Below are 19,782 nucleotides of genomic sequence, written 5' to 3'. Positions count from 1 at the left end.
AATAAAAAACTATGACAAAGGAGACCTGAACTGTTGAGCAGTTCAAATCCTATATCAGGCAAGAATGGAACAACATCCATCCATTTTCCAAACTGCTTATCCTACTGGGTCGCGGGGGGTCTGGAGCCTATCCCGGAAGCAATGGGCATGAGGCAGGGAACAACCCAGGATGGGGGGCCAGCCCATCGCAGGGCACACTCACACACCATTCACTCACACATGCACACCTATGGGCAATTTAGCAACTCCAATTAGTCTCAGCATGTTTTTAGACTGTGGGGGAAACCAGAGTACCCGGAGGAAACCACGCGACGACATGGGGAGAACATGCAAACTCCACATACGTGACCCAGGCAGAGACTCGAACCCGGGTCCCAGAGGTGTGAGGCAACAGTGCTAACCACTGCGCCACCATGCCGCCCTGAACGGAACATTTCACTTTCAAAACTCCAGTAATTTTTCTCCTCAGTTCACAAACATCTTCAGTGTTGTTAAAAGAAGAGGTGATGCAACACAGTGGTAAACATGCCCCTGTCCCAACTTTTTTGAAACATGTTATTGGCATCAAATTCAAATTGAGCATATATTTGTCATACAACAATAAAATTTCTCAAATTCAACCTTTAATATGTTCTCTCTGTTCTATTTCCAGTTAAATCTGGGTTTATATGATTGCACTGCACTGCATTCTGTTTTTATATTTTACACAGCGTCCCAGCTTTTCTGGAAATAGGGCTATAATTACATTTGTATTGTGTTGTTGGTGTTATAAGTTTATTTGATCAATTTATTTGTATATTTTTTTAATGTAAAAATACATATATTTTTTATTTTACATTTTTTAGTACTTTTACATCAGAGACGTCCTAAGGTGCTTTACATGGTTGTGTTGTGATACATTACAACATCATTACGACAATGAAACAATCAAGGAAAAGCAATACAAAGTAATTGTATTTATTGCATTTGTATTTATGTGTAGCACTACAGGGGACCCAAAGCAAAGAGCATTTCAAGACACTGTACTTTTTCATGGATGTGTTGACAATGAAGAATGTCTGAGCCTCGAGTCCTTACAGAAACGGAGCAGATCTGGCTGCACATGCTCAGTGACCACAGGACGGCGGGTGCATTTGGTTGTGAGACTAAACGAGTTTGGTTTTGATGGCGACAAGGCTAGAGTGGAATGAATTCAGCAGTCGTACAGTAAACTGGGCATGAATTCACCAGAGAAACTCAATAGGGTATGAATTGTAAAGTAGAGCTGAACAGCGACAGAGAGTGAGAGTTATGCAGTCCAGCCCATGACTGATTACTGTCACTTCTTGCCCACCTTGATAGAGGCAGAAAAACAGCTGACATTTCACTGCTGAGCAAAGGTGTCATTGTTCACCACCCGAAACAAGGCTTCTTATCAAAAGCCAGCATACCCAGGACAGCGATCCTCTGACTTGTGTATATGGTGCTGTTTTTCTCATGCAGAATGTCAGTCTGCTTACATTCGCTAACGACAAGAACATCTCTGTTAGCCTGACAGGTCATTCATCAAGTATTTACTCACAATCCCTGGGTCTCCCTGCCGCTGCACCATTAAGAAAAATGTCAAACTAACTAGGTGGCATGATGGAACAGTGGTTAGCACTGTAACCTCATATCTCTGGGACCAGGGTTTGAGTCTGTTGCCTGGCTTCGTGTGTGGCGTGTACATGGTCTCCCTGTGTCATTGTGGGGTTTTGTACTCCAGTTTCCCCCCCCCCCCACAGTCCAAAAAATATGCTGAGCTTGGTTGGAGTTAGAAATCTGCCCACAGGTGTACTTTTGTGCCCTGTGATGGGTTGGTGCCCTTCCTGGGTTGGTCCCTGGCTTGTGCCTGTAGCCTCTGGACCCCCCGACCCTGAATATGACAAGTGAATGAGCTAATAACAAGTGGATGAATTGCCAAGCTTTATTAATGGGAACAATGGTATAAGTTCCTTCATGTAAACTAAGTAACTGAATAAATCATAAAAAAAATTGCATATTGCATGAGTGTTTGAACATATGACCTGAATCTTCTTCAGTATTAAAATAACGTATCTTGAAATGTGTTCCAGACCATTGGACAGTGGGTGTAGAAAATGGATTATTGGTTATACTTTACGAAAGATCAGCGTGCATCTGTGTTGTTTTTGACCCCTTTTTATACTGAAGTGCATATAAGGACACTGATCTATCCTCATTAGAGTCCAGGTTTCCACGTTAATGACAAATCAGTAAAAGGCAGAACCAGCACTTAGCCTATGAACCTGTAATGTTCCCCATATTCAAGTTCTCCGGTTTTAAATAAATCCAGAGAAACTCTGATTAAAAAGAGCCAAAACGTCATGTTTGCTTTCATTTATTGAATTTGTCATCTGTCTTTAATTGCGTTTTCTCATAATAGTAGGTTTGTTTTTGTTCTTCAGGTGATGGATGCACTTTCATTCTGAATGCTGGTAGAGGCAAACATGGTTTACTCAGATTTATTCAAGTTTTGTGAGCAGTGTGATAGGTCTACATTCTGGCCAATAGCCTGTCAGGTGTGCATGCTGTGCTGACTGGGGTGCCGGCTGACCAGCCCTGAATGCAGGTCACTCATGCAGATGCTTAGCTGTTTTGATGCAATGCTCTCCGTCCACATCCATAACTGGATAGAAGGAAATGCAGAAAGTGCAGAAAAATGCAGTTTACCTTGCATGAGTCGAGTCCGTGATCTTAATGACAAGTCAATAAAAGGCAGAATCAGCAGTTAGCCTGTGAACGTCCTTTAATGTTCCCCGAATTGTTTACACAGCATACAGTGTGTAATAAAGAAATATCACCGTAATTCAATTTTTACATTACATTTCAGTATTTAGTCTTTTAACCCATTATTGACATGTTTCTTTGACTCAAGTTCTGGATCTTTTGAGTAAACTGAAAGAAAATAGCATTATCTCAGTATGTGTAATACTGTATTCTTTGGCAGCCCAATCTTAACTTTTTACGTTAACTGTAATTGTTTTTGTAATTGCATGTAGAACAGCTGTTATGTACCGAGTTGGTGACTGTGTGTCACAGCTGCTCTTTAACACTACATCCTTGTCCACTTTCACTGTATATTTCTCTCTTCCAGGTATTTGCTTCAAATGTTTTTAACCTTCGTGAGAATGCAGTCTGTCTCCCTTCACACTGTACAGTATATCTGCAAATCAGATTACGATATACAGTGGGATTTTTCAGACTCTTGGAAACATAATATGGCAAGGAAAGCTAGGGAACTGGGGAAATGCAAAACACAAAGTTACCTCTGTGTGTTTTTAGCGATGGATTGAAAAATAAATATATATATATATATATGTGACCACAAATGTTAAGAAAACGTATTATTTTCTAAATATGTTTGTTTAATATAAATCAGTTATGATTACAGTACTTGTCTCTTCTTTTTACAACTCAGTGAAGACCATAAGCTTTTCTACAAGATGGGAGATGTTGACAACTCATAGACACACAGACACACACACACTCCCACACACAGTGTTCATCTTCACGGCCACTAGGGGGAGTTCTGCTGGAGTTTCCTCCACATATGGGCCCAGATTGGACACTTTGCCACCCAATAAGATCAGCATGACCACTGTCTGAGACAATGATGCGCTCAGTCAATGATACTGGTGGCACAAAACACAATCTGAGCGAATGACCAGTTTTCTCGAAACAACCCCGCTACAACCTGGACAACGGTACAATCCAGGAACACTGATCCGATGAAATGACACTACATCACCATTTCCCAACTAAGTACAAATGCTTCCTAAGATATAAAATTCAAAATATGAAAAATATATTTTCAGTTTGTACATAGTATAGTGCATACACCAGAAAATATATAAATTATTGTCAGTAATAATACGTATACACAGTCAAATATGTTTAAATTATATATACTTTAATGTACATTGACAATTTAGCTTATTTTTATTACAATTATAAAAATGGCAATAATTTAAATATTTTGTTAAGTATGCAGTGTATTTTTATGGATGTCAGCATACATTTTTTTTTACTATATTTACAGTTAATAGTAATACAGCAAAGTGTTCTCTGATAATATCTTCCTCTTCCTTCATTGTCTGTGACTGGCTGCCTGGTTGCTCGTTCCCTCTTTCATTCAAAACTAAATATTTGATTAAACCCCCTTGGTGTGAAGACCTGTTTTGGTGTTAACAATGTCGAAACTTGATAAATACTCCAAACATATTAAAAGCATGCACACACCACAGATGAACAAAACAGCGTAACAGCTTTAAACTTCAGACCCCTTGAGCAGTTCTACTCCCCGAGATGAAACGGAACGGGACGACGACAGACGCCACCGCTGGACTCCACGCGCTAAGTGTTCCAGCGATTTGCTCAAGAACTAAACAAGAAACTTCATATTTACAAATCAAACGCCTGTTTTCCCAGACTATAAAAATGTATGCTGAACGATCTGTTGTCTTTGTCCTCTCATCCTGTTCGCTCCGTCGTATTCCGTAACGACGGTTGACAGCGTTTCTTGTATGTTCTTCATAATCGAGTGTGATGCGCAATAAAAAGGTGCAAAAAAAAAAATGTTGGTCTTTTGTTCCTGTTTCTGGCTTTTCCGGCACGTAACATTCTTTCCAATTCCAAACTTGTTGACGGATCAGGCTGTTACGGCGTCTGACTGTGGAAACGATTAGACGTAGATGAAGAAGCCCATTTGTTAACGCCGCTTCAGGAAGATTCATCTTCGGGTTTAATTTGAGAGCTCAGTGTGACGCCCCCGCTCGCCGCCAGTATGAGCCATGCTGCTGAGCGGCCGGGGCTGTGCCGCGGCAGCTCCACGGTGCCCCCACTTCGCTCCTACGTAGCCCAGAAAGTGCATCATCAATAGCCGGAAAAGCACAATACAAACCCCTCACTTAATCTCTGCACTACCCCTGGACACACCAAATCTGTCAACCACTGGAAGATTTAAAATAAACATTTAAAAGAAAATAATACAGAAACTTATAAATTTATAATACTGTGTGGAATCCCACACACCACAGTGGTGTATCGCGGTATCACACTTAGCATCCCCGTGCAACACAGGGACAGAGGAGACCTTGAGTACTTATTCAGGCAGCAGTAGTTACACCTCCAACACAGTGACTGCTAGTCCTTTTATACTTAAACAGTATAATACAGTGAACACTTGTTTAGTAATACTCAAAGAGTACCTCATTTTTCAAAATCCAGATATTCAAAATGGCAGCTTCTTGTCCTATAATAAGACTGACAACTCATTATGAAGTACTCAGACCTCAGATAAGTTGGCATATTCAAAATGCCATAATGCATGGGCTACTCATCCTGCAATACTCAAACTGCTGGCATGCCGACTACAAATTCTACAATACTCATACCTTCCCTGTAAATGCTGAATATAATTTCTTTATAGCCATGTACTGTTTTGTACACGACCTTCAGAATATACCTGCAGAAAGCTGAGTTATTTCTAAAATTTCTGCGCTTAAGAAAAAAGTGTGATGCCAGACATACATAACAAGACCAAGTTGCCAGGTTGGCATTAAATCAGAAACATACTGCAACTAAAGTAATAAGCAGTGAAGAATCACAGAAAGAGTAACATGATTTATCAACTTCATATTCTGAATAGCTTTTAGGATCTAGCATTTTTGCATTGTTGCTGTTGAAGTATCTACACAGGGAAAAGGTCTTAGAATATTTTGATGAAATGCTGCAGGTTCAGCTAAGATACATTTTCTTTTCCATAAATAAAAAAGACATATTTTAAGACGCGATTATTTTTCCTACTGCCATTTAATCTGCATCTTAGAATCAGTTAGGGGGAAAATGATGTTTTTTTCTCGATTAATATCCATTAGAAATAAATTCTGAACAAAAAGATGGGAGAGAGAGCCTTTGTTTCATACAACAGTAAAAATGCGCTTTTTTTAATCATTCCTGTGTGCTTTTAGTCCAAAGAAGGATGTGAGCTTCAAACCAGTGACCAAGGTTTAAGTTCAAAATAAGAACACATCACCTCCTGCCTAGTATTTATTGTAAAAACATGGTCTATGATGTTGATGAGGTAAGCGACAGATTGGGGAACACAGATAACATTTAAACGGGGTGAAAAAAGACAGATACAGAAGCAGATGGATACTGAAATGTATGAATGAAGGCAAGAGATGTTGAAGTCCAGGTGAAGGTCTCCTATTAGCTCATCGTGGCATCTGTTTTCTTACAGTACCAGTGACACAGCCCTCTACAGGCTGCCATCCAGACAGGTAGGGAAAGGGAATATATTGTCAGAGGGAGAAAAGGGAGCACTCCCAAAAGTTTTAAAGAATAGAGAGAGAGAGAAAAAAAATATGGGCACCCTGGCATAGTTCCACAGAGCTCCAGCAGGTGGCAGCATAGGACCTACACGCGGGTAGTTGAATGGGGATGAGGCAGGGCATTGTTGTGCCCTACGGGCCCAGGGAAGGTACTAAAAGCATGCAGTGGTTGCATGACCGCGATGGTGCTGGGTGTCATAGTGATGGTGCTGGGAGTCATCGTGATGGTGTTTGGGGCCATGAGGGGTACGTCGTCTGGGGCCCGCCGCAATGCCCGGGTGTAGTCCGGTGGACCAGCTGGCCTCAATGGTTCGCGGCCCAGCTGCGCGTCTATTTCCACCTGCTGCTGCTGCTTCATCTGCAGAGTGGACATGAGCTCTTCCTCGCGCCCGTGAGCCAGGTCGTTAGCTGGCCCGCGCTGGGGCGATGGCCGACGCCCCCCGACTCCACCCACCCCACCCGCCCGTCGCGACAGCAGCTCATGCCTCCGGTCCCGCTTGTAGTAGAGAGCTGCAAAAGCCAACACGTTGAGGAAGAGGAGCGAGGCCCCCACAGCAACGGTCACGCTCAGTTCTGTGGAATAGTCTCGCGTGTCTACAGGGAACAGTGTTATTGGTGGCCGCTCCGAGCCCTCGGGTTCGGGGTCCATGGGCACCGTAGGTGTGGTCCGGGGAAACTCCAAGGGGGACTGGTGGGTAGTGGTGCTGGTCGAGCCAAAGATCTCCTCGTGAAGGCTGTGTAGGTGGGGCACCAGCTCTAACCAGAAGGCCACCTTGTTGGCGCGGTAGTTGTCCCGAACCCGGGGCTTCAGTCCAATGTGCAAGTACTGCTTGTCCTTGGAGTTAAACTTGGTCCAGATGACCTCCTCGAAGCGGTTGGGCTTGGTGTGGATGAACTTGGTGTCCTGTGGTACTGGCAGGTTGGGGTCTCTGTGCAGGTCATGCAAACAAAGAAGAATCCAGAATCAGGAATAACTAACGTAATCAGAGAAAAGCGAATGTATAATGGAGGAACACCGTGCGTACACTCAGGGAGAATGACACTAGATGGCCAGAAGAATGTGGACACCAGCTTGTGCAACATCTCATTCTGAAACCAAGGATTTTGCCATTTGTCGATATAATAGCCTCTACTCTTCCGACTAGGCTTTCCATTAGATGCTGCAACATCGCTTGAGGTTTTCTCTGCCATTCAGATTGGATGCTGATGTTGCGTTATGAGGTCCCTGTCTGCAAGCTTGTGTGATCTGCCACTTCATAATTGAACTTGCTCCCAGACATTTTCGATCTCGACAATCACTTCACTAGTGGTTGACCAGGGCAGATCTAGCAGGGTTGAAATGTGCCAAAACTGACTTGTTGGAGAGATGGCGTCCTGTGATGGGGCAAAGTGGAAAGTCTATAATGTCTCCTGTAAAGGCACCACCGCCAGTTCTGCTGCAAATGTTTGTTGCAGGAGTTTGTGTGACTATTATTATATTACGCACCTATCTCAGCAATGGATGTGGTTTAATTAGGCATTCCCCTAATTAATAGGGGTGTCCACATACGTTTGGCCAAGCAGTCTATATGTATACTTAGGCTAATTTAGATGTGTAACAAGAGGAAACTTAACATGTACTCATGGAAAACTGGAAGTGCAACGAGGCCAATTTCAGGCTCAGAAATCCACCTGTTTATTTATTCTTAAAATGGATGTATGCAAAAACCGTTAAATAAGTTCTCTTGTAGCATTTTCTGGCTGGAAAAAAAAATGTCCTGGCCCATTTGACCCGGACTGTAAACTGACCCCGTCTTGGCGAAGTTGGTCCAGTATGTCATGACTACGGCACTCAGCATGACGTCGTTCTTGGAGAAGTTGCAGGGGAAAAGGTCAGTGGCACCCACCATGGGGATACCAAACACATAGGGGATCTCATCCCCGTGGGCCGCGTCAGCCCACTCGGGCCTCGATTCCGTCTGGCAGTGATGGTAGAAGGTGTAGAAGTAGACAGGTGACTGGAAGTCGGCGTACAGCTTGGCTGTGGCCACCGCCGGCGCCACCCACTGGTGGTCGGTGAACAGGGCCAGCAGGGTCTTGCGGCGCATCTCGCCGTTGTCGCGGTCTGCCCAGTCCGTGTACATGAACTTGATGGTTTCCCTCAGGATGTCCTTACCTGGAGAGACACAGGGACACAGGGGTTGGCCTGTGGGTCCTCTGTGCGAGGGCGGCAGCCGGCAGAGAGAGAGAGAGAGAGAGACCGCCTCCTACCTATACAGCACAGGGCGTGTGCCCTTTTACCTGGAGAGAGAGAGAGAGCGAGTGAGACTTTACCCAAGCAACATGCACACACATACCTGTACAAGCAGGACACAGATCATGCCAACACACAATAAGGAGATATGTACTATATGTACAATGATATTTGGATATCTTGTGCAGAATGCATACTCAGAAGATATCTAATATACTGTGTACAATACACAGTGAAAATATACAAAATATACTGTTTACAATACAATGTCAAGAGAAATCCAATATACTAGTGATGGACAAATGAAGCATCATGAACCATTTGCTGTATTTTCCGACACCACTAGATGGTGCTCTCTATTCAAAAATGGCTCAATTCATGCCCCAAAGCAATCCAAGAGCGCCATCTACTGGGATAAAAAAAATACAGGAAATGGTTCATGAAGTTACTGTACACTGCACACAACATATAGTCAGTAGAAACGATATACTGTGTAGGATATAGAGGAGGTATCTAATGAAACATGCAGCATACAGGGCACATACACTGACAAAGTATGCATGCAGTATAATGGACTGCAGTAAACCAGATCTCTTGTAATGCATAACAAGAGCTCTGGTCATGTGGCCGGTTTCTCTCGGAGTCACGAGAAGCCGACAAGACGCAAACTGGGAGAATAATGTGAGGAGGTGCTGCAAGGTTGTTTCCTCCACAAAGCCATTTGGCATGGTGACCCAGTTTTCAACCTGCCCTCCAGTCTCTCACATAGACCCCAGCTGACAGGCAGACCCCTGTCAGAATCACCATCTCAGATTAACACGCCACTGGCACATTTTACACAGTGTGCTGGGCTATAGGTTTGGACCTGAAGTTAAGAGAGCTGGAGTTGCAGGGTTGAACCCTGTGCTGAAAGCTATTGAGGTCACTGTGCCCAAAGAGGTCAAGCATAAATGCAAAGCTCAGAATGCACACTCAGTCACCATTTTGTTAGGTACACCTCACTAGTACCAGCTATGACCCACTTTTGCCTCCAGATCCTCTTCAAGGGGAGACATTATGTTCACTGGATCCCTTCTGCGCAACACTGTTGTGCTGAGCTGTTATTTTTCCACTTCTTATTAACTTTATCAAGTCTGGCCACACAGAGGTCCTCTGACCTCTCATTAAGATGGTGTTTTCACCCACAAAACTACCGCTGACTGGATGCTTTTTGTTTATTAAACCATGTTCTGAAAGCCCTAGACATTACGTGAAAATCCCAGGAAGATGGCGGGCTCTAAAATTCTGGAACCAACATGTCTGTCATACCACATTCAAAATCGCTTAGATCACACATCTTAGCCGTGCTAATCCTTAGCCAAGCAGTAAGGGAACCCCTTGATCCTGCTCGTGTGTTGTATATATTGAGCTATAACCGCACAATTCCCTGTTAGGAGGAGCAGCCAGCTTGCGTTTACAAGCAGATGTACCTAATAAAGTGGCCGCTATGCATACAAGGCACTACAAGCATGCTTCTGCAGCACTTCAAAACCATGCAGCATTAATGTTGTAGTCATACAAGATCTGAAAGGAACATTTTTTGACGCCATTGCTGTCAGAGCTGGTTGACAGCTCTAGACAAAACAAACCATGCACACAGTGCATGCCCTCTCTAGAAGTCTCCCAGAACCACTTATGCTCCTACCCCCGAATCCAGTTCCTTTATACCAGGCAAACTGGAAAAGCTTACCGACGGGGTAGCCGTAGAGGTTGTCCACAAAATTGGAGATGGTGTAATCGAACGTCGCTGCCGAGATTCCATCCTCGCCTTCGGTGTCATCTACAAACTTGAGTCCCTCGCCCTGGTTCACGCCAATCAGGATGTCATAGTTGAGAAACTCCCCCTAGTGGTATGAACAAAATGCTTTTATTACAAAGATTATATGTAAAACAGGATCAGGGCTCCTTTAAATGGCACATGTACAAACAGTGACAAATACTAAATGAAAAAAGACCTGGATACTAAAATAAGTATCACATTTTATTTTATGTTTTGGCTTTGGTCCTTTAACGTTTTAGGTTTATATAGCTTGATATTTTACTGGAACATGAACTGGATTGAACCTTAATGTTTCAAAATACATCAGAAGTATATTATGATACCAGAAGCTTGTCCATATATTTGGGGAATCTGCCTGGCTGGCTGCAATGATCTCTAGTACGTCTAATTAGTTCAATTAGGGCCAGCTGGACTTTTAATTATCTATTGACAGGGAGGATCTCTTTCCACAGAAAAGAAGAACTAGCGAAATTCAGCCCTGTTCTGTGGCCTGTCTTTAACCGACTCAGACATTCTGCTAAAACAATATATTAATGTCAATGTGAAAAAGCAAAGTGTAACAGTAAGACCAGTTTAAAATATTTTACTGCATTGAAAAGATCTTAATGAAACAGACACACGTGTGTAATACTAAAATTGTCCCAAATAAAACGGAATGCTCTAAATATCAAGAGGCTGCAAAGACACAAGTCAGAAACCCTAAAGATGAGCTTGTTTCGGTTTTGTAGGGAGCAGACGGTCAGACACTTCAAAGGGCTGTCGGTATGGCTTGCATTTCGATCAGTTTTTTACAGAGTTGACTCTGTAACCCACGTACTCTGAATCTGTACCAGCTATGCGTCATCGAGATGCTGCTCAGTACAGCATTAATGAGGGGGTGAGTTAATGTTACGGCAGCTGGGTCAGGTTGCCTTGGTACTGGAGCAAGACAGCGGCACTGACAGGAACTGCACGGCAGAAACAGACAGGAAGTACAGGAAGGGGAAACAGGAACATTCAGGGAACAGCGCTGAAGAAAAGAAAGAAGACGATAGAAAAGAGAAACGGCAGCTCAGCTGAAACCAAGGCAGGTGGACCGGACCTGCTGCATCAGTATCTCCGGATCATCCGGCACTACGTCGCCATCCACGACGGGCCCAAAGGCGATGTGGTAGCGGGCTGGCTGGATGTCCTGGTCCACCAGTTCCCGGATGCTCTTCTTCCGCAGACATTCCACCATGTCGGCCGTGTCCTGACTCAGCCCGCCGCAGCCCACCTTATGCGCCAGGATTCGGGCATACTTCAGTGGCTGGTAATTCACTGACCAGCTGGAGATCGCTGAGCCGCTCTGGGCTATCGCCCTCTGGAAAAGACCTGCAGAGAGTCCAGGAGCCCACACTGAGGGGAAGGCAACTTACATGCCAGGATCCCCCAATTTCGGTCCTGGAGGGCCAGTTTGCGACGCAGTTTGCAGATTTCTCTGCTTAGACATAACTACTGAACTTTAGCTGATTAGGATTCGTTTGATCCATCCAGGGTTGACATATTGGTTAAATGCAGACGACACATTTCGTTGTTGTGCACTGTATGCTGTGGTGTGTCAACAATGACAATTAATCACTATCACTTTCAGTCTAATGCCAATTAAGATCATATTCTGAGGGCACTGATGATGGAAAGGATCCATGTAAACACTAACCCCGTCCCTAACTCTCAGTTTCTCTTGCTGTTACATAAGTAAGGGTGGGAAAGGATACAGCAGGTGGTCTTTCCTCACTCCTCCCCAGACCCCCCACCCCCTCACCTTCAGAGTGATGGGACAGGACCAGTAGGTTGACAGAGGAAGCCCCAGCCCCAGAGCCAAAGATTGTAATCCTCTCAGGGTCTCCACCAAAGTGCTTGATGTTTTCGTTGAGCCAGCGCAAAGCCTGGATCTGATCGAGGAGCCCGTAGTTGCCCTTGGCTGCCTGATCTCCCGTGCTTAGGAAGCCTGGGAAGGGGGCGGGGCCAGGAGGAAGGGGTGGAGCCAGGGGAAGGGGGTGGAGAGAGAGGAGAGTCGTACATACAGATAGACTCTTCCTTGTTTGCATGTGTTTACCGACGAAAGCTTGTGACCAAAAGACATTTCAAATGTCCCTGATAAAATGCAAATTCAGGCAAATGACTCAAGTGTGATATCCTACAAAGGCCGCATCAGTCATTTCCAGTACATTTGTTAGTTCAACACAAAGCACTGGCAGACAAAAAGGGCAAAATTCAAAAGTGATGAAATGTTAAACACACACACACACACACACACACACACACACACACACACTCTGACACAACAGCGCTGTGCTCTGTTGTCATAGGGTTTGACAAAGCTACCAGGATGACGAATTTCTATACCGGGGCCCTTGATTCATTGCTCTATAGGGAAATTAAATCAATGTAAATCAAACTGTTGTTGCAGCTACATTCAGATGAATCAGTAAGACAGAGCTTACAGTATACATTACAGTGTACTATATAATGAATGTGGACAATTTAGCACACCGTGCTTTGATTTATTGCAATGTAATTAAAATATGCAGATGACATGATGAATAAAAGAGCATTTTAAATTCTCTCCGTTGCAAATTGAATAATATTAGTGTTGTATGTAGTGGATGACTTGTACAGACGGTTTCCAGAATGAGCCCGGAGATAATGAGACCTTAATGACCGGGGAAGCTGGATTTCTATCCCGTCTTTAAAGCCCAGGGAGAACATTTGGATCCCTCTGGCCTATTCTTCAGGTGAACAGTGTGTGCACCCATATGGCTGGAAGCGAGAAGATGTCCTTCTGTATAAGTGTGTGTGAGGGTTTGAACAATTCCCCAGTGAAATGTGCTGTGAATTGATCTGGTGAACCCCGAGAACTCTTTGTTATACTTCAGTAATACTTGCACTTTTATTGAGTTGCCGCTAGTTTTATTTTACTTCCAGTATTAAAAATGCGCATTTTTATTTAGATATTACTATAGATACCTTCATAATACAATACAAACCATCCTTAAAGCTTATACTGACCATTATAATGCATTATGAAGGTATCTGTAGTGCATTATAGATGAGAGCTTCATTGGAGCTTATGAAGTATTCTAATCAACACTATAATGCCTTATGACTGTCAATAGAAGATGCTGTAATACTTTATTCATTTTTATAACAACCATTACAATGCATTATCTATAATGTATTATAGATGACAGTTTCAAGTAAAGTCTTACCATTTTTACCTGCATTGCATGTTTCTTTTATTTCTGTAATGCACATTGAATGACCTCTGTGTATGATAATGTCCCGTATAAATAAACTTGCCTCGCCTTAACTCCTATGAGACACAGACAGGAGAGATTCAAACGCTGAATGGCTTGACAGATAAAGCTTCCGAAGTCGGAACTGATTGGCTGGGCTCCAAGCGAAGCCTCCCTTTTGGACCTGGATTCAGTGATGCAGAATTCTTTTGTGGAGTTTGTACCTTTGAATCTCTGAATCATCAAGGTGATTTTCTGCTTCGCTCTCCACCAATCAACAAAGATTCCACGTCTGTTTATCTTACTATACCGGGAGGCAAGCAGCAAAGCTGCCAAGAATGACAGGCATTATATACTAGGTCGCAATTAAGTCCTGCTTCCTGTTTTTCATTTCTGCTATGATCTGCTTAATTAGCGTTTCTCAAACCGGTCCTCGGGGACCCTCAGCGGTCCACATTTTCGCTCCACCCCAGTTCCCCACTGGTAGTAAAAATATGGACTGGTTGGCAGGGAGTTGGGAGGGAGAAAAAACGTGGACTGTCTGGGGGTTCCCTAGGACCGGACCGGGTTGAGAAACACTGAGCAAAATTACCCTCTCATCCTTCCTCTTGATTTGGATCCTGGTCACTGTCCCCGCTGTTTAGACCCGAAGATTGACTGTCCCCATAGAAACAGTCACGCTGAGGTTACGCCTGAACGGCGCCGGCTGTGGATGTGAACGTGGAGTGGGTGATGCTGGCTCAGAACCGGCATTGAGACACACGGCTGTGAGCCAATTATAAAGCTCTAGCCACAAGGCGTTTGGCTTGGAAAGTGAGTAATGGGAGGGGAGGAAGCACCTGAAGGATGTGGCACGGTGGGGTCTATGAGGAGAGCGAGTGTGCCGTTTACGCAATTCCCCTGGCAACGCGGCACATGGCATTTATAAAGGGTCCCTCCTGTTTCGTGTGTCAGTTCACATTTAAAACACAGAATCCATAAACAACACAGATTTAACGGGAGACTAAAGCAAACTCTTCTCACCAAATATGTAGAAACCCTGTGGGATATGACGGTCGGAGGTGGACAGAAAGTAAAAATCCAGACCAAGATGTTGTTTCAACCAACCAATTGAGACTAAAGATTCACAGTCACAGAGTGCTGAAATGGTCAGTTGAAACAAAATTTTGATCCGGACTTTTACATTCTGGACCTGAACTATCTACCGTTGATGACGGTGGGCTGGAGCGGTGGGGTACCTCTGTCCTAGCGGGGATCTGGGTTTGACAGTCCAGCATGGTGTCAAATGCGATGTGCTGGGGTAAAAACGAGGTGAAGGCAGCGTCACGGTGACAAAGGAGAGAGAAGCGGCTCAGCAGCCGAATAAAAAGGAACAGCTGCTCGGTTGGTGCTCAGGGGACAGCAGTGGTTAAAAAAAGCCAAACACGACGCTGACAGAGCAAATGTGGGCAGCCAGGCCGCGTCAAGACACGGACGCTGCTCCCGTCGCCCGTACCCCGTCAATGGTACAAGCGCTTGCTAACGATGATTCCCCATAAAGCCCTGAACTCGCACAAGGTGTGAAAGTGCTGAGCCCGGTGGGACCGAGACTGCCTCACATTGGTGCAGCAGTCGCCCGGATGACAGCAGGCCGCTGCTGCGATTGGTTGGATGAGCAAACACTGCTTCTCTGATTGGCTCCGCGGGACGTCTACATCTGTCGAACATGCACAGCGGGGTTGGCAGTCTTCTTTCCACCAGCCAAATTGGTCTTTCATTCGTATGAACGAAGCGTCTCTCACACCTCTGATTGCACATCATTTTCTTCCTAAATGTATTTCATACCAGGAATGCAGGATTTATATAAAAGCCGAGTCACCATATTCAACAATTATTCTCTACTGAATAATTCATGCTTTAAATTTGACCTGACGACTTGACTACTCTGTTAATTTCATTCAAGAGGACGAGGGCATGAGTTTAGCTTCTATTCTTCCTTATTGATAGATAGATATTTTTTCTACGCTCTGGAGTTAAATCAATCAGTGCACCTGGCAGCTCTCTCCAGTACATTCCCTGGAAGGAGGCAGACACAGGATGAGTGTACGGGCAGCCCTCGGTAAGTAGGGACATACAGCAGCCCGCAACTCAGGCCGGAGCGAGTGGAGCGACTGTGCTCTTACCCCGTGCCCCCCCACGCCCCATCCCCCAGGCTCTGCCTGCCATTGGCATTAACCCAGCTGATGCAGTCGGGTGCAGTTGCCTGGCAACAACCCAAAGCCAAATGTGCATGTGCATCTAGAGAAACCAAAGCGACAGGGAAACCAAATTGGTCCCACACCTTCTTCTCTGGATTGGTGTGTCTCAGTCCTCCTGTTTCTTCCAGATAATTCCAACCCATGCGTCCACCTTTCCTCTTTGCATATATATATATATATATATATATATATATATATATATATATATTTTTTTTTTAATTCCAGCCATATTAAAATCTATTTATTTTGTTTTAATGTGTTTTAATGTCTGTCTTCTTCTGCCATGTCCTTGCATTTGCTTTATTCACCTTAGTGCAGGGTTTCCCAATCCGGTCCCTGAGGAAACATGGACCGTCTGGGGGTCCCTGAGGACCGGATCGGGAAACCCTACCTTAGCGAACTGTCTAAATGGGTTCACTTAATAAGTGAAGAAAAAGTGGATGACATTGCTTTCCTTCAGGAACTCAGAAAGAAAAAAAAGAGATGAAATAATCAATTTCTCACTCTTTCCCTTGGTCTCCATCCAGCCCCCCCCCCGCCCCCCATGTCCTCTGTGTTTAGCCTCATTTCTGCATTAGTGCAGAGAGATGGACTCAGTGAGGCTAATGGAAGCTCATCCCATAAACATTTTTATTTTATGCGTCATAGTTTCACTTATTATTAATTTACTATGCGCACAGTTTGACAAAACGAATGACTGCAAATGTTGTAACACAGCGCAGGGTTCAGTGCATTCTGGGTAGAAGAGCCCGTGTCAGACCGAGGGAAGCTCAGTCAGTAAAATGCTCGTTAAAAAATTACTACAAGCAATCTGACAGAAAATCTTTCAGTGGAAGAGAATCTCGAACTAACAAAGACCCACAGAGATTGATGCAAACGTCTTCCTGTTAAAAGGTGCCTGCATCCGCCTATTTGATTTCTCTAATGTTCATAATGAGTCAGCAAGAGAGAGTGAAAGAAAGGGTGTAAGAGAAAGAAATGACATTAGAGTTTCACTAGTAGCAGATATTCCAGACCAGCTCTGACCTGCTGAACTGGAACCTTTCGCGCAAACGCTGCCAGAACTGGTTCCTGGCAGGACGGTGGCATGGGGCGCAAAATCTAACAAGACGAATAGCACAATATACCGAGAAAAACACAGATTCCAGAAAATACACATCACCTTATAACATTCGATGAGGGAATAGCGGGCATCAGACTCCATACTTCACACCGTGCAGCTAATGAGAATGCAGGCATATTTCTATGGAATAATACATTCAATAAAATAAATATTGCTTTTAGAATCAGTCCAAGATATATGATCATGCCAAGTCATTCTACCCTAACAATGCATATACTGATAAATTGCGAAGGCAATGCATCTTTTTAAATCCGCAAAACAGAATAAAATAAAATAACACATTAGGGTGTGTTTGGTAAGAGTCTTACCACATACAGTATCACAGCCGGTCACACTCTCAGCTGTCAGTTAATTTAATGCGAACATGTGGCAAGGTTAGCGGCCAAACCCGAAAACCAAAGCCGGCACCAAAGAAGCAGCCCGTGCACTGACTGCTACGCAGTAGCACTGCTCATCCAGTGCCCTCCTGGGACAACGACCGCAGAAACACGAGCAGCAACAACACACCTGTAACCCCAACAGTTCAAACACTGATATTCCAACTAGTAAAGGGTCCAGCAGCAACATTTTACTGGAGCTGGGGACCAGAGCACATGGTCTTCCAGCAGAACGAAGCAGCGAAAAGATGCCTGTGTGCTTCAGACGCAGACTCGATGAAAGGGGACCTAGCGCAGGCACGGCCATTACTGTTTACGTCTGCTTACCCATTCAGCAAAAATGTATGACATGGTGATTGTTCCAGTGATTAAACATGTACACTGGATATTCCAGTTAAGCCACGAAACGCAGCAAAGACAATTACAGAATCTGTGCGGGAATGAGAACAATAAAAAGGCTTAATGTAACGATTTATGTAGAGTTAAACTTTTTTCAGGGCGTGGGCCTGTGATTCATAACTAGTGCCCTTAAAGTCGAAGACCAAAGGAAAACAAAGGCATGTGCAGCCTGTTACTCGCGCACAAATACCTCCACGTACACAAACAATACTCACAAAGAAGCAATTCTTAAGTCAATTCTAAAAGTACAGGTGAAGTACTAACAATATGTAATGGGAGGTGGGAGGGATTTTAACTTGGGGGATGAGGGACTAACCAAAGGCTGGTAAATAAGTACCCTGCCTTGGCTCTGGGGGGCCGCAGTACCTCAGACAATGAGCTCCTCATAGACGGGCAACTTCAGCTCATAACCAGGCACTTAGTAATAAGGAAGTGTGATGAAATATTGATCTCCGGCAGCCATGTTGCATCATGCCGCAGGAGGGCTTATTGGTAAATGCATCAAACAGAAAGGGCAATCAAGCTAATTCTCCTCTGGCAATAACATACAAGCCGACGGGGGAGGGGGGGGGCTACTGAGAGGTATTGGGGAGGTGGGTATCAGGTCTAAAAGCCCTAACTTGATATTGGCAGAAGGTCTCAGTGCTCGCACATCCACTGAACCAAAGGGTTGCCAGCTATTGTGGTGATGACTCACTGCTGTCAGGGAGATCAATAAGGTCACCCCCATTACATCAGCACGCATGTATCTGTGGGGCAGAGAGGGAGTCGATGGACAGCGCCCCCTATGGGACATGAAGCACCACCCTCAGGACTTGGAGAAGGATGGACTGACTCCTTTACAGTCATGTGCATTGATGTGCCCAGATTAAAAATGCTTTAGTAGCCATAAAAATTTGTCATTGAGCTACACACGGTGGTACATTGGTTACAGACACATATGTGAAAATTAAAGGAGCTGACGAAAGGGACCGACTGGTGCAGGATTTAACACATTAACATCACCGGTGAAATTAGGACTTTAAATTGATAACTCACATCAGATGTGTCCTATTCCACCTCTGATATTAATGCCATACCGCTCTTCAAAAAAAGCCTTATGCATTATTTGGAAGGAGAAGAAAGAAAGAGAGTATTGATATTGGGTGGTGAAATGAATTGTGGACACACCTCTCTCTGAATGTAATTGAATGGAAGTAAGAGAGCAGGAGAGACCAAGTGAGAGAACCGATCACACCTATGAGGGTACACTAGTGGGGATTCCACAAGAAAATGTTTTGATTTGGGCAAAGCACCCAATTGTTCTGAGTAAAGAATGGTTGTTATCTACAGAATTAAAGGTGTTAAAGAAACTTGATATGTGGTACTGAACCTCGATTTATTTATGAAGCAAAAATCTAGGCTTTCATACTACTCAGTTCTTTACTGTTGTTACTGTTGTCTAGAGCAGTGATTCCCAATTCGGTCCTTGGGGACCCACAGATAGTCCACGTTTTTGGCAACTGGGAGGAAGCAGAAATGTGGACTGTCTGGCAGGGAGCTCGGAGGGAGCAGAAATGTGGACTGTCTGGCATGGAGCTCAGAGGGAGCAAAAATGTGCACTGTCTGGCAGGGAGCTCGGAGGGAGCAGAAATGTGGACTGTCTGGCATGGAGCTCGGAGGGAGCAGAAATGTGGACCGGCTGTGGGTCTCCGAGGACCGGATTGGGAAGCACTGGCCTATAAGTATAGTACACTTTCACCGTGTGATATCTTGCCAAAGTAAGATTAGGCTGCCACACTACATGGTGAGATTTGCCTAAGATCGATTCTCTTGGATAACTGCCGTCAGTAATGAGGCACCCAACATCAACATTTTAAAAAGATTTAACAAATACCGCTTTGTACGTTTCAAACCGTCGGAGGCAAATCAAATGAAAGAACAAAGCAGAATGGGCAATAAATTAGGGTGATCAGATAATCCATGT

At 44.3% G+C, this 19,782-nt stretch overlaps 1 protein-coding gene across 2 annotated transcripts in view; it reads right to left on the bottom strand.

Annotated features, from left to right (window-relative positions):
• Nucleotides 1-2,778: 2,778 nt before the first annotated feature.
• The window catches only part of LOC125712757 (neuroligin-2-like), a 46,591-nt gene continuing 29,587 nt past the window's right edge, over nucleotides 2,779-19,782 (bottom strand). Inside the window, exons 5-10 of one of the 2 annotated variants that reach the window (XM_048983171.1) lie at nucleotides 12,207-12,392; nucleotides 11,505-11,776; nucleotides 10,334-10,487; nucleotides 8,622-8,651; nucleotides 8,160-8,526; nucleotides 2,779-7,300 (exon numbers count right to left, since the gene is read on the bottom strand). In XM_048983171.1, coding sequence (XP_048839128.1) covers nucleotides 6,457-7,300; nucleotides 8,160-8,526; nucleotides 8,622-8,651; nucleotides 10,334-10,487; nucleotides 11,505-11,776; nucleotides 12,207-12,392 — 1,853 coding nt within the window. In that variant the 3' untranslated portion in view covers nucleotides 2,779-6,456. The remainder of the gene's footprint in view (nucleotides 7,301-8,159; nucleotides 8,527-8,621; nucleotides 8,652-10,333; nucleotides 10,488-11,504; nucleotides 11,777-12,206; nucleotides 12,393-19,782) is intronic. The other variant, XM_048983172.1, reaches the window with a different exon arrangement.

Source organism: Brienomyrus brachyistius, chromosome 18, assembly GCF_023856365.1.
Source record: "Brienomyrus brachyistius isolate T26 chromosome 18, BBRACH_0.4, whole genome shotgun sequence".
Classification (NCBI taxonomy): domain Eukaryota; kingdom Metazoa; phylum Chordata; class Actinopteri; order Osteoglossiformes; family Mormyridae; genus Brienomyrus; species Brienomyrus brachyistius.
The sequence above is the reverse complement of the archived record's forward strand: the minus strand, read 5'-3'. Positions and strand labels throughout refer to the sequence as shown.